This window comes from Pleuronectes platessa, chromosome 9 (genome assembly GCF_947347685.1).
Source record: "Pleuronectes platessa chromosome 9, fPlePla1.1, whole genome shotgun sequence".
Lineage (NCBI taxonomy): Eukaryota > Metazoa > Chordata > Actinopteri > Pleuronectiformes > Pleuronectidae > Pleuronectes > Pleuronectes platessa.
This window is the reverse complement of record NC_070634.1, coordinates 10,845,050-10,868,480: the sequence shown is the minus strand read 5'-3', so window position 1 is coordinate 10,868,480 and position 23,431 is coordinate 10,845,050. Positions and strand designations below refer to the sequence as shown.

The 23,431-nt window shown below is 43.1% G+C and overlaps 2 protein-coding genes across 2 annotated transcripts; one reads left to right on the top strand and one right to left on the bottom strand.

Moving 5' to 3' along the window:
- Positions 1 to 864: 864 nt before the first annotated feature.
- Positions 865 to 17,326, bottom strand: cbarpb (CACN subunit beta associated regulatory protein b). Its single transcript, XM_053431288.1, has 11 exons — positions 17,208 to 17,326; positions 15,919 to 16,112; positions 14,924 to 14,996; positions 12,969 to 13,117; positions 11,158 to 11,219; positions 9,321 to 9,483; positions 8,770 to 8,941; positions 8,290 to 8,442; positions 7,612 to 7,858; positions 6,856 to 7,045; positions 865 to 5,820 (listed from the first exon to the last, which is right to left on the bottom strand). The coding sequence occupies exons 3-11, from the start codon at positions 14,969 to 14,971 to the stop codon at positions 4,308 to 4,310; spliced, it is 2,697 nt and encodes an 898-aa protein (XP_053287263.1). The 5' UTR covers positions 14,972 to 14,996; positions 15,919 to 16,112; positions 17,208 to 17,326; the 3' UTR covers positions 865 to 4,307.
- An 859-nt stretch (positions 17,327 to 18,185) lies between these two features.
- On the top strand, positions 18,186 to 23,366 carry atp5f1d (ATP synthase F1 subunit delta). Its single transcript, XM_053431399.1, has 5 exons — positions 18,186 to 18,432; positions 19,433 to 19,586; positions 20,539 to 20,627; positions 22,968 to 23,097; positions 23,235 to 23,366. The coding sequence occupies exons 1-4, from the start codon at positions 18,316 to 18,318 to the stop codon at positions 23,088 to 23,090; spliced, it is 483 nt and encodes a 160-aa protein (XP_053287374.1). The 5' UTR covers positions 18,186 to 18,315; the 3' UTR covers positions 23,091 to 23,097; positions 23,235 to 23,366.
- The last annotated feature ends 65 nt before the right edge of the window (positions 23,367 to 23,431 follow it).

Here is a 23,431-nt window from a genome sequence, read left to right as displayed (position 1 = left end):
TGTAGATATTACACAGCATTGACTGATTATGACGTCAAATTGTTGTTAACTGCAATGTAGATGTTGCAAAAGGCTACGAAAACTCCAATAGGACATTATTGCAATTAAGACATATAAATGTCTACATTGCGTGATTAAGGTCAGAATACTCAACGTCTTAATTTGATTATTGCTTATTCTGAGTATGAAAATGCTGTTTACAGGGCAGTGTCTTATTCAGACTATTGTCTCAATCTGGTTAATATCAGAATATTTCTATTCATAAAAACGTAGTCAGTGTGTGGTTGTCTCACCATTTTGGTCCAGGATGAAATATCCTAACAAGTATCAGATCGACTGCCATTAAAACCAGTAATGATACTTGGGATTCACAGAGGAGGATTCCCTCTTACTTTATCTCTAGCACCCCGAGGATATTGACATTTGACGTTATTAATGTAATATCTCAATAACTATTGGATGGATTGCTTTAAACTTTGATGTATATATCTGTTCAACCCCAGGATGGCTTGTGTTAAATTTAGTAACCCCTTGACTTTTCAACAAGCACGAACAGACATCAATTGATGTCTTCTGTAGCAAAGGACACAAGCATTTAGCAGGATTTGGCTTTTCTCTCTAATTAATTTGGAGGATGTGATAAGGAGAGGCAAGAAATCAAAATGAGACTGAGCAATAAAGAAAAATGAAATTGGATTCACAAGAGAGAAACCTACCTGCGCCATTTTCCCATGCCTTGAACAACCATTCCCTCGGAAAAAGGCAGAATCATTATGTTTGTTTAAGTTCATTCATTTATTCACAGATTGAAAAACAACCCTAAAAGAAAACCTTTTTATGACTTGGTCCCTCGAGGCTCAATAGATTTGGATCAACAAAAGCGAAGTGGTTAAGAAAGCCCACCTTTTTTTTTTCTTTGAGAAATGAAGCATTTTACTAACAAGCAAGGAATACAGAAATACTTCTACCTTTAAAGAGATAAATCTCACAAAATCTTTTCTAGCATGACTCTTCAAAGTGGACTCCATAAAATACAAAACCTCTAGTCATACCAATATTTCCAACTCTGCTTTAAAACGAATGACCGTCAACTATGGTCATACTGTTTTGTATAGTGAGTCCCAAAAAACGTTTTTAACAAAGATTTTTACTAAAATGTCAACTCTCATGCAGACCTACACACAGCTATGCATCAAAGCATTCGACAGGCTACTGGTTAGTATACAAACACCATTTACCACAGTGTCTCCAGTTACACAGTATCTGCCTACGTCTAATGAAGGACATCGATTTAGTCTATAGGTCCTGTGACGTTGTGCTTTTATACACATCAAAGTCGAATCTTTGTACACGTGTACCGATGGATAATCAACCTTTATGGCCATTTTCTTTGAATTGTCAGGGTTGCTGTATGGTCGTCACATCCCACTGACTCAGCTCTGACGCATTTTGACTCATGATCTATCGGAAACACAGCTGTCTTCCTCTTTTCCCAGAACTGTCACTTTTCGCTGAGTGATCATTATCAACAAGGAAGCATGAGGTCTTTCGTAACAGAGACGGGGATACTGATATTTTATTTCTTTCCTGCTAACTAGTGCCAATATAAAAAGGATTGCAAATGCAAAAAAATAAAATTGTGTTTGAGCTGGCCACGTTAAGAGTGGACAGAGCAAAAAACCCTATCCTCTTTCTGCCTTATTTGTGTTCACCTCTTTTCATCTCAGTTATTGTTCTCCTAATGAGGAAAGCAGCTTCTGCCCTAGAGTCCACTTAGCCACAAGAGGAGACTCCTGCAACACAGCGGAGAAAGATGCAATCTGCGCAGGCTGGAGAGGCATCATCATGGCACCGTAACAAAGAGAGGAGGATAATGTTTTCTCTCCCATTTGCATTAACTCCTTTCAGTTTGCTGCATGGTAACAGCCTCAAAGATCAAGGGAGGCTGGAAAGGGGGCTTCCCTTCTCCTGTTATGATTAATATTCAACACCATCTTCTGCAGTGGCTCCCTGCTCTGAACAAGGGAGAGAGGGAAAAGCCCAACAGCCCCTCTGAGAATAGGATTTCATGACCAAAGCTGGGTTACAGTCAACCTACTGCTACTGCTGCTGCGGATGTTCTTCCCCCCACTGAACATCAATCTGCTGATGTGGTTTTATTTGAGTGCAATAGTACCGGTTTGTTTTAATCACACAAGGAAGCAAGATAAGAGGGAACAAATTATTATTTGACTACAAATAATGTCTTTGTTCAGTTTGATTTTATAAGCTGGCAGGAAGTAATCTCCCCCCCCCCCCCCCTCAAGGGAGGCATCTACTGCTCTCTCAACTTTCTCAGGAATGAAAGAGGAACAGAAGAGAGGGAAAAGACAAGAATGTCAGATGTGGACAAACAAGGCCTGTTCTGGGAGCCACATGCACAAGAAAGCATGCCTTTCTTATAAATTCAATAAACACCAAAGGTTTGTGAGGGCAGCAATCCTGTCTAATAGATTTGATTTAACTGCCCACCCTAAGGCTGTAGACTGAGCTTGTTCTAGTTTCTAGTAACGCTCAGAGCTACTCTTAAGAGTAAGAGTACAATACTCATAAATTATTGTCATATCTGTTACTGATAATTAGTCGTCATACAAGAGCACTAGTGCCTTTTCTTCTTGTTTTCAAAGAAATTTGTCAACCCTGCCCCACTGTTAGTTTTCATTATTGTTCAAGCAATGCAGACGTACAAAAATATAATACAACTCATGAACTCATAAAACAAATAAAAAACAAACAAGACCATTGTCACTGCTGAGAAGCAGTTTCAGTTAAAAACAACAAACATCATGACCGGTCACACACTCAGGGAGGAGAATCAAAAGATAGCTTCCATTTCAAAATAATTAATACTGGGAGAAAACTCTCTGGCCATTATTCTTGTCCGTCAATCTAAACCAGTGGTTCCTAACCTTTGGGCTTGTGGCTCCTTTGTGACCCCAATTACTTGCCTAATAACTTCCCACCAGAGATGGCAAAAGGCCTGGCCCTACCCTACCTCTTGATTGATAATCAAAACACTAACCCTGATTCTCTTTCAGTAACCCTAAACAATCTTCGTGCCTAGACCGACCCAACCTACTTGTCAATCAGAGGCAGGGTAGGGGAGGGCCTTTTCCACCTGGTGTGTGAAAATAAATATGGTGTCTTAGAGCACGGTCACATATAGGCGAATGCAGAAAAATGGTGCAGTCAAACTCTATCGAAGTTAAATCTCACATTAAGCCACGCTGCGGATTTGCTTCGCCACAGGATGTAAATGTTGTATGAGTCCTGTAGCTCTCACAGATTGGAAGTGAAGAGGAGGTAAAGGTTTCGTCTCTGCTACATTCCCTGTATGTGTGAGTGTGCCCTTAGACAATGACAATTGAAATAACTGACCTATCCCAGCATTGTGGGTAGCTAACTAAGTTCATGAAAAATGTTGACAGAAGAATTCAATCACTACTGATTTAGCAGTAGATATCAACAGAAGTTGAGGTTGATTGAAAATAATGGCCAAGAAACATACGAAATAGAAAAATATATATCATTTTCTGTCTTATTTTTGGAATCATCTGGTCGGCCTTTAGATACCTCCTTGGAGATTCTGACCCATGGCTTTGGAACCACTGATCTAAATAACCAGTCTGAACAGCTCTATATAAGTCACCTGCACTATATCTTGGAATTCAGCCTCCTACAGCTTTGATAAATTATAAGATAACTAATCTTTTATCATCTGATTATGACAACTTGACTCATCTTCCACTTACGTGTGATTTGTGTCCAGATCTGAAGCTTTCTTTACATCTAATAGCACCTAGTTTCACAGTGGATCAACAATTACAGAGGCCAAACCATCCCTCAGCTTCACTTATTGTTACTGGAGAGCAGAGGCAGGGAACAACAGCAGTAGAGACGTGAAAAAAGAGACTGAAGAGACAACAAACTAACAAATGTACAGTTATTACTTAAACCATTATTTCTGATATGTTAGTTATATATATGTAACACTGTTCTTCAATGAACTGTCAAATGCCAACACGGAACAGTTTTATGATGCGAACAGACTGGAGGAATTTCTAGTAGATCAACTGTGTCTCTCATTATCTGAGGATAAGAGATGATTATAGATTTGATTTTAAGTAAACTTTCCATTGTTTTGTTTTGGGTTCCGGGTGACACCATTCAAACTATACAGAGACATTTAAACTGAGGAAAGACAAACAGAAACAACGTGTGTATCAGCAGGAGGAGGACAACTAGCGAGGAGGACGACTCTAGCTGAGCTACACAGGGCTGTGATCTGGAGAGGCGTGTGTGGCTGTCACCATCACACACTCATTGGCTGTGTACCTGGTGCTGCGAAGGCCCGTGTACAGCCTCTCATCCAGGTTGCCAGTCAGTTTGTCTGTGAGCTCTGCTGTGATGGTTTGCGGCCCGTAGCATGAGGAGTCAGGCAGCTGAGGGGGTGAGCGCTCGTCCGGAGGCTCGGGTGGGAGTCCTGACTGTTTGCTGTCCTCTTGAGGATCAAGGTGCTCACTCAGTCCTTCATCTATCTCTAAGATAGAGGAATTAGGAGGTGGAGGAGAAGATGAGGCGTGATCCTCAGTGTCTCTGACAGTGGTGCCTTTGCTCCCATCCTCAGTAGTCGTAGGCTCTACCTTCGGAGTGTCGGGAGTGCTGCCTGTCCCATCACCGGTCTCCTCGTCAGGAGCACTGACGATGCGGGGCAGGGTGCTGTGGTAGCTCGTGTCCAGTGGGTAGTTTACACTTTCTCCCCTCCGTAGGGGAGTCCGCTGTCGCTCAAAGGATGACTGGAAGTGTCTGACACCAGGGTCGCTCCACTGCTTGTGCCTCTGCCACTGCTTTCGGAGGTGGATTCGGGACCTGTGTTTCCTCATCGGTGATTCCAGCTGATCAAACTGAGGGTCGTGGCGGAGAAACTCGTGGAAGAGTGCGTCCGTCTTCTCGTCGATGCTGTAGTCTCGTCGGTGCAGGGCTGGTGGTTGTGGTGAAAGTTGCGCGGCCTCTCGCGGTGTGAGCATCTGACCATATGGAAACCAGCTCACTGAACCGGGACCCGTTTCTATGGAAACTCCACCACTGGCTCCCAACAACGACTCATCTTCTGGCTCCTCCTCAAAGAGATGAGACTCGAAGCTGTCACCTATAGTTCCACTTCTCCCTGCACTGGTGAAATGGTGCCTTTTCTCATGGGCTGTCCTGTCCTTCGGGCTGCTGCTGATGCTGCTGCTCCCAAAAAGCCGCAGGTCTTCTGGACCTCGGGATGGAGCATCTATCGATGCATAGCCACTATCCATCTGCAGCAGTTTACGAGTCCCTGTTTCTCCATCACTGGCCCCTCGCTCTGATTGGGTGCTTTTCCTTTTTTTACCCTCCTTTGTACCCAACCTCTCATCCACGTACATCAAAAAGCCCTTGTCATCCTCCCCACCTTCTGCCTCATCCCCTAAATCTTGGGATGTGTAGCTGGGGAGCCCTCCTCTCTCTGGCTCTGTTCTTGCACCCAGCGAACACACACTTTCCACATCGCTGCAGACAGAGTTCCTGTCATTGTTGCTGCTCTGATCAGAGGCGGCATAATGTTCCAGTGTTGCGCGAAGGGTCCAAATGTCTCTGTAAAGTGACTGGGGGTCCTGGGGAACTTGGGGCTCCAAGGGGTCTGCACCTTCCCTTTTTGCCAGGTGCAGAGCTTCGTCTTGCGGATCAGGGGATAGGCCAATCACCCCTGGTCCTCCTTGTCTGCAGCGGGGCTCCACCATCACCTCTACCTCTACCCTGTAGTGTACACACAGGGATGAGAGAGAATGAGGGGAGGGGGTGCAGACATGCAAACAAGTGTCAGTGTCAGTGCATATTACCTTTACACTTTCATCTGAGAAATGGCTGTGTTCACACTGCACAGAATGATTTTCATGACTGGCAATGGGTGCTGTTGCATGTCCTTAAACTGAACGAAGCTGAATAATGACACCAAGTGTGTTTGAAATTCTTCACTTTAACTTGGGCAAGCAAATTTAAAGAATGTACACTGCAACATCACTGTAGAGATATCAGCGGCAAGAAACCTCCTGAAATTGCTTCGCTCACCGCAGCGCACCAGAAATTCCTTTTATTTTACACTAAACATTTGCAAACATGCACAGGAAATACTGATTCTATTTCACTTGGCATCTAGAGAAACAAAATAGTTTGTACTTGGAAGATTATTTATGTTGCATAACCTAATATTCTGCTAAATCTGTATTTGAAATTGCAAAATTAATATAACCAAATTGCAGTGACATAGCCCTCATGCAGATATCATGATATTATCCAGACCATGTCAGCGATGGATGCCAGATATGCCAGATTTATGCCCCGTGATCCAATTTTCAACTCCACCCTCCACAGAAAAAAGCGTTCTCTGGAAATCCCCAACATCTGGCTCGAATCATGAAATTGGGTTTTACAGAACTTTTTCTTAGAGGAATCTTATACATATAAATCAAACTGTGGTTAAATAGTATTCTCAGCTAGTCAGCATGGACTGGTTAAATGTAATTTAATGTCATTAAGCTTTAAGAGTTACTTTTTCTTACCAGGTTTTCCAGTGAGTTATACTATAGAGATCATTTTCTATCTCTGACCAGATGACCCAGATTTGTTTGCAATGCAGTTTGACAGAGGTTATAAAAGCACACTTTCATGTTAAGGCAGAGTGGTTGAGAATCAAATTCCCCTTGTCTACCTTTACATTAAATTTTCTAGCTGCTGAAAAAGAAATGAGTGCAAAGCAGTGGACAGGATGAATGGCAAGGGAATTAAAGATACCTGCCGAGGGAGGGGGGTGGTGTAGAGGGAGGCGAGAGGAGGCGTGTGGTGGGCTGGGTGCGGCCGTATGGGACGTCCTGGGTGCGGGCGATGTACTGGATGAGGTCTATGTGGTGCGCGTTGTTGTCGTCCTGGTCCATGCTCTCACTGGCGGCCCGCTGGCGCTGGAACTGTCTCCTCTTTGGCGAGCCTGGCTCATAACAAACACGTGGAGAGAGAAGAGTGTGAGTTCTGCAGGTTGGGTAACAGCAGGCAGGAGTGAAGTGACACTTAATTCGGGGAAAAGCTTTCCATCAATAGTGAGGTCTCTGCGGGGGGGATTTAGTGATCTTTTTCTTCTTCCGTTGGAATAATAGAAAACTTGAGCCTAGGAATGAGTAGGGAGAAGTGTGTGTGTATATAGGATGTAGGGGGATCGGCAGGGAGGATTCACTTAGGAGCTCAGACTGACTTGGAAAGACCAATCTTTGCATCACTGAGCCATCTGTCTTGTGTGCGCGTGTGTATCTGTATATAAGAGTCTTTGCAGCCAGGAGGCATCTCACAGGTGGTTGCTGAAGCCCCCTGCTCATTGTCTATTTACCAGGAGAGAAAATTGCCAAAAATACTAACAATGCAAACATTTAGGAAAAAAATCAAGTTAAGAATGATTATGACAGAGATCCACAAATAATTACAAAAGTTTTTCGCTGCATTGGCACCAGATTGGTTCTAAATATAAAACAACCGAAATAAACACCATCAAGGATCCATTACCTCTAGTGTCCAGACTCGAGGCCCTCTGGCTGCTGTCCAGCTTCCATTTCTTGATCTTGAAGTAGGGACTGGCCCCCTCCAAACTAGCATGACGCCGCAGTTTGGTGAAGAATTGCAGCACGGGCCCCTGGCTTCCAGTACTACCACCAACGCCACCAGCAGGATGGGAATCGCTTCCCATGGTGGCCCCTTCTCCAACGCTGACACTGCTGCCTCTGCCCCGCGGTCCAGGTCCCATCATCTCAATCTGAGCAGAGACAGAAACACGGTGAGGAAAAAAACAGCCAAGATTAGCGGCGTGTGTATAATCAACACCGACAGTGATGTTCCAAACAGGCTTCCTTGTTTAGCCATCGCTTGCGTTCGTCCTCCCTCAGGCTCCATGACCCTGTAATGTCCGCGTGGATGACTCACTGGAGGACCGGTTGGTTTACTGACTTAAGAAATCTTATCACAAATGATTAACTCCAGGAACTTCACGTTGACCTAGATACTAGATGTGCAGTGGTATGTAGTTCAATATGGAGCTCTTAGAGGTGATTTGTATGTAAACCTACCACTAAGAATTTGCACTCATGTTTTCTCAGTTTTCAGCAAGAAAGTCACTGCAAAATTTCTTCACCATTGTGATACTTCAGATAAAATATTGTGTATTGACAGTAACTGGTGGTAACTTACAGAGCTGGAGCGATTGTCTTTAACGCTGAGTGCAACAGTGTTCACGCTGAAGCTGGTGTCCACCACAGAGTTGAGAGCATCTCCAGGGAGGGCACAGCTGGGATTGACACTCAGGCTGGTCAGCGCTGTTTGTGGAAGGGGGCACAGCATTGGCTGTAGGAAAGAACACCCTTTTACCCCTTTTGAATCATTTGTTGGAGCATGCACGTTTTCTGAAAAGCCCTAGTCTGCCATAATACAACTATTATGCTACACTTCTAACGTTTTTTCTGTAATAGCCCATTATAAGGGATTGGACAGCCTCACCCAAAGGGGAAATCAATGTTCAATGTTGAATTGGGCAGTCGGAGTCCCCAGATTGCTCTTTGGGTACATTCGCCTGATACATTTTCTCGCTTTGGCCTGAGTGATTGATAATCTAATTGCTCCCAAATCAAGACTAGCTCAATATCAGGTCTAAAAGCAGGTCCAGACTGTCACCTGGAAGATGGAAAGTGCTGACTTAGCGACAGGGCGCATCTTCATGATGATGGTGTTCTCGGCCGAGTCGCACTCGTGGATGGTGACTATCTTGAGGGCTGGTGGTGGGATGTGGAGGTGTGTGAGTCGGGCATTCTTCAGGTGGTGAAAGTCGCCCTCGGTCAGAGTGTACCTGGGGTGCAAAACAAAAAGCCCAATTCAAATCTGCACAAGAGCACACATTACACAGGTTGATAGCTTGTCCATGAACAAGAGACAAACTGCCAAGGGGAAACATCCTACTCCAAACTCATCACGGCTACCCAGGTACCTGCTTTCAGCAATATGTAATGATTTTTTTCAATAGAATTTTCAGGATCAGGGCCTTAACAGAAAATTAGGACACTGGAATAATGAGAGATTGTGAGAGCTCTTTGTGTCCATGTCATACATTATGCATTCCGAATTAATTCTTAACCCTGAACAAACCTATAAGTGATATAGACACCGTCAAATATGTCAATCCTTTAATCACAGAAAGCAGTGTATGGTCATTAATGAGAGTTTTTGACCTGCGTCCCTTCTCCTGGGTCTTTTTGGTGTGATCGAAAAGGGCCGCCTCATTGAAGGATACACGGCGGCCTGTGGTGCATGTGGAGAGGAAGCGCTCTGTCTGTTGATCCGGAGAGCTGACCATTGACAGGCAGTCCGACTCATCCACCCTGATGGTGATTTCTATCCAGACAAACAAGAGGAAAAAACAAAAAAAAGACATGGACATTTAAGTAGATAGATGGATGAAGGAAGAGCAAGGGGTGATGGCAAAGAAAGATTAAAGTGCACTTTGAGTTTATTCCTGGTTCACTGGTAAGAGGTTATTTTAGGTAGGTTAATGCATTCAGATATTTTTGTTTAGCTTACTCTGTGGCTCTTGAAATATCAAAATTAAAATTAATAGGAAATGTCTCAACAACATTGGTCCCCATGAATGAATCCTACAGACTTTTCCTTACATATTAACCAGTAGGTCAAATGTTTCACTTATCAAGGGTTAGAGTGAAACATGACAACATCTACGAAATGGTGCAGCACATAGTTTCCAGAGGATGAATCCTTATGAATCATGATCGCCAGTCTTTTATTCTATTGCCACAAGGTTTTCATTTGTGGTTTTTCCGAAAAAATCTTGGTAATTATTGGATGGATTGCTTTTGGGAGAATGTGCCTTTGTGTTCCTCTCATAACGAAATGTAATTACTGTTTTTAAAATGCTCTGAGGCCAAAATCTGGCTTATGTCATTGAGAGCAATGTATGCAGGTGGGTCACTGTGTGAGAAAATTTTTACGCAAGTAATGTTTTGCTGAGGGACAATCCTGAGCCATCTGAAGGTAAAGAATACAGTCAGCCATCAAAAGAGCAGGTCTTGAACCACTTCCCCAAAAATATAAGATACCCAGTAGTGTGTTGGCCAAAAATAGTGTAAATATACGCTAATCGATTAGCATTTATTTGAAAATAATCACTTTCCCATCTTTGACCTAGGTTGATGCTACAATTATTAAATAAATGCCAAATGGTTAATTCTGTCATAAGATGACATAGTTGGTGTGTTATTTTCAACCCATGCAATTAGCATGCTAGCATACAACTGCTCCAATATCTAGCCCCTAGTATAGCACTCTCGATCTTGTTAAATGGTGACATTCCAAGTACTGGCTGATGTTCCATGTAATATACTGTAGGACTAGTATCTAGCTCTAGTAGAGGTTTTTCAGTAGGTGGGGTTGGCCTATGGACTTGCGGTTCAGGGCATTGCCCATACAACAACCACAATGTTCCTAGGTCAAGTATTTTTAGGACGTTTAATTGCATATCAGCCTTCATCTCTTTCTACTCATTTCCTTTCATATTTGAACTGTCAAATGTGTATTAAAAATATTAAATATACCCAAATTCAGTATATTAAAAAAAATCACACATTTGTTGTACTGTATAGAGTCTGGGGTCAAACATCCGATGTTCAGACACCTTTTTGAAGGATGATTATGTTAATATGAGAAACTGCTGACTCTAAAACTAAAAAACAAAAAAGCTTTCCAAAGGTAGTTGGATGCCAAACTGATGCTGCCTTTTAATAGATCATTTTCACTCAGCCCATCCACTCACTGGTCCCAAAATGTCCAAATGTGTTCCAGGAAAAGCACGGCTACTTAAAGAGATTGGGTCGAGATCAAAATATTTTAATGGACATTACACATTTGTGCTGATGCTATAAAAATATGCCCGCTTCCATCAATTCAATCCCTCCATCTCCCAGCCTTGCTGTCTCCATTACTCCTCCCTCGTCTCTTTATCTGTTTCCTCTATCCCTACATATCTTTTTCTCCTGAGTGCGTTTTTTCTCTTACCATGGGTGGGCAGAGACTCCTCCATGTAGGTGGTGTTGGTTTTTTCAGGGTCATCGCTGGCCCTGGGGCAGGAAGAAACATTCAGATCAATGCGGTGACATGATTACACCCGAAGTCTGTCTTTTATCTATCGGATCCCGCTGATGTGGGCAGCAACACGGGCGGCTGCGGTGATCGGCAGCACTACTGTTTGATCTCTGTGTTTGGCCGGAGTTCACATACACATACAGGTCATCAGTGGTAGAATCAAGCCGTAAAAAGACAAGATGATAGAACTGAATGTTCACTGAGGCTGTATAATCAGCAATGGCCCAAATCATTGCCAGTAATTTTATAAAATCAAGGCCGAGAGACCTCTCGAAATGATAAAGCTGGTGATATATTGGATCACATGTCTACACTCATTTTAAAGGGTAAATAGAAAATCCATAGTAAAGGTCGTATCGTTTAGGGGATGGATTATTCTCAAAAGTGCCTCTTATATCCCATGTCCAGCTTTAACTTGATCAGGCATAAAAATTTGAATGAAAACCTCTTCCCAGCTATTTTTCTCCCTCTGATTTCTTTGGGCAGAGATATGAGAGTTTTATATATGTGCCAGTGTGTGTGTGTGTGTGTGTGTGTGTGTGTGTGTGTGTGTGTGTGTGTGTGTGTGAGTGTGTGTGTGTTTGTGAAACGGTGTGAAATGACCTGAAGGATTTCTGCGTCCACCCTGATCTTCGCTTCCTCTGTCTTTCATTTCCTCTGTGGCTCCCGCTTTCCAATACCTTATATGTGAGTTTGAGCGTGACTATGTGTGTGTGTGTGTGTGTGTGTGTGTGTGCCTCTTTGCCGTGCACTGGGTTGAGACGTGAGAATAATCAGTGCTGATGGCTGCTATGAAATCTCATTACACTCATCATTTGTACCAGTCTGCTGATTCTCTTCCTGTTCTCCCTCGCCCTTTTCTCAGCCGGTCTGTTTATCTGTATCTGTCCAGTGAGCTCTCGTATGTTTAAGTGTGTGTGCTGATGCACCGCTGCCATGGAGAGGGACAAAGCAACTCAAGGGTGCCATGTTACTGCTGAGTGAACACATGATGAATCACAAATAAATAAGCATGAATATTGAATGTGCCTCCACCAAGGTGTTTTAATAAGAGCCCCACAGGGGGTGCTGACATTCAGAGAGCACATCATTTTAATGAGTGAATGCACTGTGCTGCTGCACTGACATGCCTACATCAGGCCGGTTACATAACTGTTGTGATACAGCTTTCAGTCTTTCATTTGTTTAATGCATCAATGCACTGTGTGTCGGTGGAATCTTAACAAAGACGGGTTTGGGAGTCACTTGGGAGGAGTAAACAGGAAGTAGTTATCTTAGTTGGAAAGTGCATCTATTACATCTATTGTGTAACTTTCCACCTTCAATATCAGTACTGGTCTGTTTAAATAGTGGTTGCAGATTAGTCTCTGTAAAATTGGCCATGTGTGTGTGTGTGTGTGTGTGTGTGTGTGTGTGTGTGTGTGTGTGTGTGTGCACCTTGTAGCTGCAGATTAAACGACCTCATTAAACCCAAATATAACTTCCCCACATTCAATATCCTCATTAGAGGTGAATAAACATTTTGGCATATTGAAAAAAAAAACAGACATCCAAGTTATTATTTATGACAGGGCTCAACTGTACATCCCCTACATCACTCCTAACTGTTGGTTCCTTTCAGTGCTGTGGAGTTTATATACTACTGGAGTCTTTTACAAGTCGCTCTGCACCAGAATGTCAGGTTAAAGTGCTTGATGTACAACCAAACGTTTTTTGCGTCGCACCTGTCACAGCATTGCCGTCCATGATAGCATCGGCGGCAGGTGATGAGGAGGACCGCGATGAAGACCAACGTTCCTACCAGCAAGATGAAGAGGATCACCAGGATGAGCACGTAGCCATCCTGCTGCTCCTTGGCCTTGAATGGGATCTCCTGAGAAAAAAAGTTGGCAAAATAAAAATCGCCATAGTCGGTAAGAAAGATAAGACAGTCTTTGGACAGTCGTACAGACTGTGAGAGTGCTGGCTCTCACTTGTGGCAACCTCACTTATTTCTTATATCCAGATCAGATGTGAAATAGGGGAATTCTTATTTTACTTCAGTAAAAAAAAAAGTTCATAAAAAAACTATATCAACATACAGGGACAGACCATAAAAAGCCATTAATTCAATTTCACCTAGTAATACAGTGGTCTAGGTTTCCAGCTGTTTTACGTCCAAAGTAACAATAAAACATGCAGCTTAAAATATTGATCTAGCTCTACTGGTTGTTCGGCCGGCCTAAAGTGGATCTATAAATGCAACAGTGCAATTAATCAATAAGTGCCAGAGCTGTTAACCTGTCTGCAGTGCACCTTAAGCTATGGCAGAGCTCTCTCAGGGAGGAGAGAAGCTGAGTAAATTAACCACCCAACCAGCACCTGTGGAGGCTGTACAGCAGCCTATCCTGCTACAGTGTGCACAAACATAATAAAATAAAATCATAAGACAGCTTAAAATCTCCCCCCCTTCATTAGAAAAAGTCCTAAATGAAAAGTCCATATGGGCTTCCAATAAAAGATGGTGGAAAGTTAAAACCATGCACACCTATGTAATTTGCTTTATGACCGATTTATAACCACCAAAGATACGTACAAAGAGGTAATGTTTTCATTGCTGTTAGTTTGACTGTAAGCAGGATAACTCCAAAACAACTACACAGATTTACATTCCATTTATTCAAGGTGTGCAGCATGGCCCAAGCAACAACCCATATCATTTTGGGTTAAATGGATAAATTCAGGATTTGGATCAATTTCATCAGATAGTGTCTTAGCTTTGATGGAGAAATGTGCCTTTCTGATGGTGTATGTATTATTATAGATTTATTACTACATTGTTATCATTTTGAATCTAAAATTATACCTTGAAACAAATGACTAAATGAACAAATTCATTCATTCAGAATTTCCTGACTTCTTTCTTTCCCCCCATTGAAAACCAGTTAAATTTTTAATTGAAAACAATTCTAACAACAAAATAGTGTGTATAAAATAGTAATAGTAATAGTAATAGTAAAGTAGTCTTCTGGTAGGGTCTCTATAGTACTTTTTCCCACTGCTACAGTCAACCGTACTCAGCTTTATAATGAAATAATTATTTTTAACTTGACAAGACATCTTAAAATCTGTCTTCATTTCAAAATAAAAACATTTCAAAAGTACATGTTGACCTTCTAAAAAAAGCAGAAAGTTATCAATATGTATTTTGCTGCATGATTGTGATCTACTCCCAAACCAGATATATGGTTTTGTTCCTAGTATTACCTCCACTAAATTGATTTCTTTGTGCCAGTATAGGCAACAGAACACTGGGCTGGAAACTGTGTGAATAAAATGATGATCGGCAACATGTGTTGGGAGAATAGAGACGGTTATGTAAAGATAAGAGACTCTGGAGATCAGAGTGAGGATCTGGCAGGTGGAGCGTAACGCTGACCTCTCTGAGGGAGAATTCACAAGCAAGTGTTAATGAGCGCCGGACTCTGACGTCACAATGTAATTTCTCTTCGAGGGGAAATTAAAGCTGAGATTAGATCAGAGATTTGATTATTCCAGGTCCAGGTCAGGATGTTCTCTATTAGCCAGTCAATTGGTCAGAAAACAGAATATGGCAAAGTATGGCTCTGGTGCTGAGTGAGGCACACACACACACAGGAAGTTGGAGAATAACCCAGTGGTGACAGGCAGGCAGACTTACTGTGGAGTTTTCTGGTAAGATGTTCCAGACGGTAGACTCATTGCTCATGGTCCAGGCCAACTAGAGAGTCCCCCTGAGAAATAACACATGCACACACACACACACAAACACACACAGAGGAAATGACTGTTACTGGAGCTGTTCATCAAATCACAGAGTCTGCCACCAAAGATGCTGCAGGTTATCCAGACATTCTCTGCAAATAAAGGTGAAACAAAGCTTTGCCGAATGCGTACAATGATTATTTTAAGAAGGACTTCTGCTAACAGCAAATTAACATTTATATTACCATGTGTAATGTGATAGAAACTGTACATTGCAGCAGAGGAATCGTATGCATGTGGAGCGCTGTGTGTGTACAGCGTGTGTTTGTGCGCATGTGCTGAATTCCACAAAGGATGCAAATGTCAGCATCGTACCTATAAATTATCACCCATTATTCCTTATCAGCCCACAGACTGTCTATCCTACTCCCACACACACACACACACACACACACACACACACACACACACACACACACAAACAAACAAACAGAAATAGAGAGAAACACCAGCTCTCATTAACTGGGGCTCCAGTGGCTCTCAATACCATAGCTGTGTGATGCTTTCATTCCTACAGATCATAGGCAATAATTCTGCTGCTGCTGCTGCTGCACCAAACGCCTACTCACTCGCACACACACACAACTCACTCTCTCTCACTCTCACACACTCTCCCACACACACACAACTTACATCCACACACACAGACCCCGGTATAGGATCTACTCACCCAGCAGGAGAGAAGCAACATGCCAGCAGCACTCAGCACCCTGCTTGCTTGCCTGCCAGTCACTGCAGCACCTCTCAACTTCTGCACCACAACCTGTGAGCTATCGCTGAGCTCTCCACGGCCGACTCTGCCAAAATCCCCCCTCCCTGCATTCACCCCCCCCCCCCCCCCACACACACACCACATCCTGCTTTCCTAACAGCCGAGTTTACAGCTCTTACCCTGATGGAGGTTCAGCACGCAGTAGCAGCAGTTCTGGATGAGAGTGTGTATCAGGCTGTGGCTCCGGAGTCTCCTCCTCAGCTCCCTAGCTGCATCCTCAGCACCTCAGCCCAGCCAGCCCCCTCAAGTGTTCCCCCTCCTAGTCAGGGCTGGCCAGCTGGCCTCGGAGCAACAGGATGGCAGTGCTGCATGGCTGATAACAAACACATACACATAACAATAGCAATGATTTGTTTAATTATTCAGTTGTTTGAGTGGATACGTTTTTTTTATATCGCATAAGTGCTTTCTGCATTCAACACATCACAGACAGGCTCTCCATTTGCAGTGCTGATGATGGAAAGCTGCAATATTCCTCAACACAGCTTCATCACATATTCTTTATTAAATGCTTACATCAATAGGCTAATAATGAGGTAAACATGCCTCATTGTATACATCATATTATATGATATATCATATTATATTGTATATCTGCTTGTAATGACAGGTTGGCTCATATCACAGATATCTCGATAAAGCATAAAGACATATTAGTGGGTAATGTATGAAATCAAGCCATAAACGTCTATTTATCCTGACACAACCCCTGTAGATTGCTGTATTGATGACCTGGCTGACCAGATGGTGAGACATGGGAGTCCCAGTAATACCATATCCCGTCCTGCTCAATGAAAAGAAATCGTTATAAACCAGCTGCCTCACTCATGATCATGGGGTATCACTGTCGAATCCTGCAGCCTTCTTTTTTTTACACTCAGTCCCATGCATTAGTTTCCCCAGCACCTCCTTACAATAGAACACAGGTTCTAAGGTTTTATGACAGACCTCGTTATTAGTTGTTTTTATGGAGAAATGGCTGCACAGGAGAAAGGAAGCATCTCGGTCCGTATTGCTCGGTGCCGCAAGATTGTTTTTCCTCTTCTCTGGAAGAAAATAAAGAGCAGCGGCTCTGCCACTCGCGGTTGTTTCCTTACAGGGGACTAGCTGATGCGATCTTTGTGAGATCGCATCGAGGTATGCGACGGGATAAAGTAAAACACTAAATGTGCGAGCTGCAGGTTTCATCCAGGAAAATAGATGATAATAAATGCATCACCGTGATATTTCACTAGAGCTCCTGATCTCCATCAGTCCGCTCACACACACACACACACGCACACACACACACACACACGCACACACACTCACACACAGAGGAAGCAGGGTATAGCTCACGGTTTCAACTGGTTGCACAAACACACACCATCACGGAGCATCACGGAGCGAAGGAAGGAGCCACACTCACCTACTTCAACCAGTCTGGTCCATGCGCAGCGGCGGCGGGGCCCGGAGCCAACAGCGTGAAACTCGTCTCCGAGCACTTTAATGTGGATTTCAAAGGCTAACAGTATTTATGAATGAAACCCCACCGCTTAGGACACGCCCACCACCCCGAGTCACAGAGGCGCAGCACGTGACGCGCAGATCGAGGCAGGGCAAAGTGACTGAGGGGTTTCTCTACGAACACGATCCAGATGTGGAGCCACAGCTGGACGCGGAGACGGTGTCGGTGCCAAGTGGAGCAGAGACAGAAGGGGGCTTCTTCTTAGTGACCCCTTTCTTTTGTTGGTTTGTGTGACATTGGCTGTGTGAAATGTTTACGTCGAGGCAGTGAAGGTCTGATAAACGTGTCTGAAGAACTTGGTCCCAGACCAGAGTGATAGGTCCTTGGCCTTTGTGGGAACATTTAACACACGCTATGGACGCCATCTAGTGGCAGTGCATGCACAATGGCTTCTAACGTTGAAGGCTCCTCCTGTACTATTTGAGATAGAAAACTGCTCTCGGAAGCTTGACTTAATTCAAGGTATATATATATATATATATGTGTTTGTATTATTATTGCTTAAGCAACACAATACTAGTTATAGTATAAAGTTATTTCCACAGTCCGCCTCTGCGCAGGAGATTCGCAGTCCAATTTCTGCGCAGGAGGTAAATACAATTTAAAATTAAAAAAGCATGTTATAGCCCTCAAAAAGCCAATTAATTTGCCTGAATAATAATAATAAAAGTGTCAATAGGCCCAACAGCCTCACTGTCTGTCAGCGACTCTCAGTGCTCGGGCCCTAATTATGGTGCACAGATTATTTACGCAAATTTATGTTTTCATAGTCCGGTTACTGTGATGAACATAAGTGAGCATTGGGCTGAGCTCTTTGCTGGCTTCTGATTGGCTGTCTGTCTCTCGGGCTCAAACGACTACACTACCCTGCATCCTTTGCAACAGCGCAAAGGCTTATGGGTAGGGTACCAACGTCCTTGTCCTACCCTGCGCACACTGACCGTCTTCACGCCGGAGCTCCGGGATCTCTGTCATTCACTCGTACTTGAACAAGAAGCGGCTTACCGACATGATGGCAGCGAGGTTTCTCCGCCGGGCTCTCCCGGTGCTCAGGCAGGCCCGGTCCTACGCAGAGGCGACATCCGGTGCCCCGCAGATGTCCTTCACTTTCGCCTCCCCGACACAGGTAGCTTAGCTAACGTTGACGGCGAGGCTCCTCAGGCCCAGGCAGCTAGCCGGCTAACTCACTTTTATTGTCCTCCTAAATGCACCGTCACATTTGACATGAAACAACCATCACCTCGGTGCTCGTGTAGGAGTCTTGCACGTATTCTAACAGCAGCTGGCGCACACATGCAGTTTTGATGCAGGCGGAGTTTGCATTGTGTGAAATGGGGCTTAGCTTAGCTGGCTAGCGATAGCGAAGCTAGCTGTCATTCAATGTCTTTGCCCACCGGTGTGTCAGTGTGCACTTCCCGAAGATGTGACCTTAAAGCGCTGCTCTGTTTTGATCTTAACGAACTTTAAAGTACACGCCTGCACACCAGTTTTTGTAAGTGTGACATTGTGGATCAGTGCCGGGGTAACTGTGTTAACAGCCGTGCTCTCTAACCTTGAGCTCCATGTCAGTGAGACGGTCCCCTCTCACTGTGTTAGCACATCCAGTCCTGTGTGGGACTCTTATTGAAAATAGAACATCACTCAGTAGTGTGCATTCCTCTGCCATTGCCCAATATTCCCCTTATGAAATCATATTTATATTCTCCAGATTTGTATTTGGGTCTGCACCAACTTGCACACATTCAGAAGTATAATTAAGTATGCCTGATTTCTTTCATCAAGATCCATGAATTATTTTTGCAAGAATTATAAAAACATTTCGAAAAACGCTTTATCTGACAATGTCGAAGAAAGTGAAAACAGTAAATGGACCATTTTGATCTGGAACATCTGATCCAGATAAAAATGAATGGGTTCTTTACTGACCCGCCCCCACATCGGTGCAGTAGTTTTGTGTAATCCTTCAAACCATTGGACAATCAGATCTGACCTTGTCAGACAAAACTATGTCCTTATCGTATCACACCAGTCTGGCAGCTGCATCTTTGATCAGTCACTACTTTGAAGTTCCATTCTTTCATGACTGTTTATAAATCAGTCACTGCATCTCTCCATCCTGTCTCCAGGTATTTTTCAGCGGGGCCAGTGTGAAACAGGTTGATGTGCCCACACTCACCGGTGCATTCGGTATCCTCCCTGCCCACGTCCCCACCCTGCAGGTGCTCAGGCCTGGCGTTGTCACAGTCTACAATGACGACGGCTCCACTGCCAAATACTTTGGTAAGACTCTGCCTCACAAAGTGAATAACTGTGTCTCTGCACGGCTGTGATAATGTTTTCCTTCTGCGCTGAATTTTTAAGTATGTATTCCCGTGCCACATTAGATTGTGAACACTTTCACTCATTCACAGCCTCATGGTAAAATTGTCGATGGTTGATATAACATTATAGAGCTCATTCCATCCATGTATTGACAGACGGCATGAACAACCAATGATAATGAGAATAGCGCCACATCGAACCAATCATGTGGCTGGAATAGAGTTACAGCCACGTCAGGTTAGGTGGACACACAGCACAGAGCATAGGAGCCGAGTCACTTGTTGACCTGCGGAGAAATGCACCTTAGTGCAGCTGATTTGATCTTTCTGCCCTCTCCACTCCATCTTTCCTCTCTTCCTCTCTTTCATCTCCTCATCTGTTCATCCCTGAGATCTATCTTCTTCCCCTTATCCATGTTTCCGCTCTGTCTATATCTCTAACATGTAACAATTACATTGTCACATCTCTTACGTCAAGCTGTAGCAACGGAGAGCAACGAGAATCAATCGAGCAATTGGGAAACAGCGTTAACTGATTATGTTGATCATGTATTGTTGTAATAAATGTTCGCAGTACAGTTGGTATATTTGATCATTCTATCACTGGAGACTAATCTCATATATTTTATATTCTAAAGTGAAAAGTGCAAATTTTGGACCCTGGCTGCAACATGTGAAATGTGAAATAAAATGAAAGGGTCTGAATATAAACTGTATTATAAAAAAAATATATGATAAACATATCAGATCACCATGCATTAACATGATAGAATTGAGACCCTGTGCTTAAATTATTGAATCGACAGATTGCTCCCATATGTTTGATCCCAGAATTCCTTCTCCACACATAGAACTGATTATAAAACTGAAAATGACTTGTTTTGATTTTTTACTCCGTTGTGTTTCCACAGTGAGCAGCGGATCAATAACAGTCAATGCTGATTCTTCAGTGCAGCTGTTAGCTGAGGAGGCGTTTACCTTGGACCAGTTCGACATTGCAGTAAGTATATATGCTTGTAGGAGAATGTATACCATGTGATAATACAAATGTTTGTTAAACTATTTGTTAACCAGTTGCAATTCTGCGTCAGTGAGCAGAACATTTAGAGACATTGGGTTTTCAGGTGTCTGAGAAAATTGCTGTTTGATATTCTTGAAATTCCATCAAAATATTCCGTAGCATTTTTAAAGACAGGGGAGTGTAAGATTAGAAGTTTAATCATGTATCGAAAGGAACTGCAATATAACGGCACCATGTAAATCACAACAGAAAACTTCTGCTACTGTTAAATAAGTTCGTGTTTAATTTGAAATTAGAAAAGTTGGGGGTACATTATGTTGCAGATCAAAATGCATCATGACCTTCCTGACACCGTCCAAAGATGCATTGTTTCACAAAGGCGGAACAGTTTTATGTAATGTCCCACAGGTTATCCTGTAATTACATTAATTAAGTCTGTAGTTGCTTTAAAGATTTAGCCAGCGAATACTGGCATTTCACTTTTTATTGTGTGTAATGGCTCTGAATGATATTATAGTACTTATTTTTAGCGAGGCATGTAAATGCTAGAGGTCAGCGTTTCTGGCACCTAGTTATCCTGTTTGAATACACTGTTGAACTTGAGAATGGAGATTCAAAATACCTGTTAAATTGCAACAGCCATTTATTTCCTTTGGTCCTTTTAATCTAAATTATAGCTCTTTGTTCTATCAGAAGCCGGTTGTCGTCTCTCTCCTGACGTTTTTCATCCCACTACCACGCAGTACTTCTCTTTGTACCTGTGGTGTCCTTGAGCGTTAGAAATCCTGACAGTTCTGTAGTTCCACAGTTTAGACTTCACTGTGGAGGCGGGCGAGAGAATATTAATTTCTCCTTTTATTGTTATGATGGGTTTTGTGTATCAAGTTTCAAGGCTGATGTCGTCATCGGTTCCAAAGGTCAGCATCAGCATCTTCACCTCAGAGTTCATGTAAAGCACATTTTTGTCTCACGCATAATAGAAATGGAAATCCGAGAAACTCTTAGGAATTGCGTATCTCAACGTCACAGACGCTCAGGTTCTTGTAGCTCTTTGTTTTCTAAAATACAAAACCTGCTCATTAGCGGAGTCTTTGTTTTACTTTAACTCTTCAATGTCTTGCATGGACGACTCTGTCTCCTACAAATTATAACTACAAAATGTCAGTCCAGAGCGTGTGAGTCAATTCTTCATGGATCTTTTATGTTTTGATGAGATTTGTGTGACAGGTGTCCATATCCAATTTGTGGAGGCGTGCAAAATCACTGATTGTTCTCCCTGGTTTGGCTCCCAGCAGGGACACGGCCTTTGACAGCTTAGACTATTCTTTGAACCCACACTAGATTTTCTTCCTCTCTCATTTTGATCTGCTGCGCTGATGAACGGCTTCCAGCTGATAATTAGCCACCTGATCAGAGTTGCAGTCTGGTCCTTGTTTAAATGTCAGTCTTGTTAATGCTAGGCTGCATTATTATGCTCTCACTGTGGAGGTGTCTCCCTTTGACCTTGGCCAGTGTCAGTGTCAAGTTGACTTCATAGCGGTAAATTAGTTTTTTTCTTTTGTCGCCCCTCTCGTCATCTTCCACTCTGCAGTAACAATGCACATGGGCCCACGCTGTTAATAAGGAGAGAAAGGTCAGTCACTGTTGAGTTATAGCAGATGTGTCAAATCCCTACTGGGAGACCTTTAACTTCCAGCTATGTTTGGCATTTCTCGTTTCTAATCGCTACTGTGACAAATTGAGCTTTCACAGCAAAGAGGCAGAGGGGATTTTCTCTGCCCGTCTTTCTCTGCACTTTTCAGTCATTCTTGTGCAGCCTTACTGTTGACTTGTACATTTGGGTTGGCTTCAGAGCTTTTGACGATCCATCGCAGTTGACAATTTGGTAACTACTTGGACAGTGTGGGTTCGAGTGATAAAAATGCGGCTCGGACTATAATTTTCTATCTGAGCCAGAGAGAAAACTTGGCGATATCGACCCTAACCCTGATGTTTTCCCTGTTTACAGGCAAGTGCAGTGAAAAAAATCAAGTACATAGCCCATCCAACATGACTCAAACGACACAAACCCATGTCAGAATTTTCTTCCGAAAGTGGCCCTTGGCTTTGTTGTTCATAGTCTACAAACGATTAATGGGGTGATCGGCTCCCACTTCGAACCTTGAATAGAAATGAGGTTCAGAGGGAAAAATGTAACGTTATCACAATATGACCCAAAATTATGACATGTCTACTCCTTTAAAAAAAATCTCAATTCATCAGCTGCTTCCCTGTACTGTCTCACCTTTTCATACTCTTCTGTTTTCTGTCCATTTTTAGGCTGCCAAGGCCAACCTGGAGAAGGCCCAGTCTGAATTGGCTGGAGCATCTGACGAGGCAGGGAGGGCCGCGGTTCAGATCAGCATAGAGGCCAACGAGGCCATCGTCAAGGCTCTGGAGTAGACCTGTGGTACGACACCTCAGCTTCTGCACCATAAATAAATTCAGTCTTTTTCTTTTGCTTAGTCCAACACTAAATGATTACATTTACAGGAAACCAGTGGTTACGTACATATATTGAGTCTCGTTTCATTTCCGTCCCACTAGGTACTCTTTTCTTTTTCTTTGGTGGAAATCAATGGTCGATCTCTGTTTCCAGCTCAGTCACGTCAGTGTCCAGGAGATTCCATGCTTGCTTTGTACATTGGATGAAAATAAAAATAAATTTATTTGGAATTACCAGGTGATGAGGTTTGTGGTATTTTCTTTAAATCTAGCCCCTGCTGCTGGGATTAATAAAATCG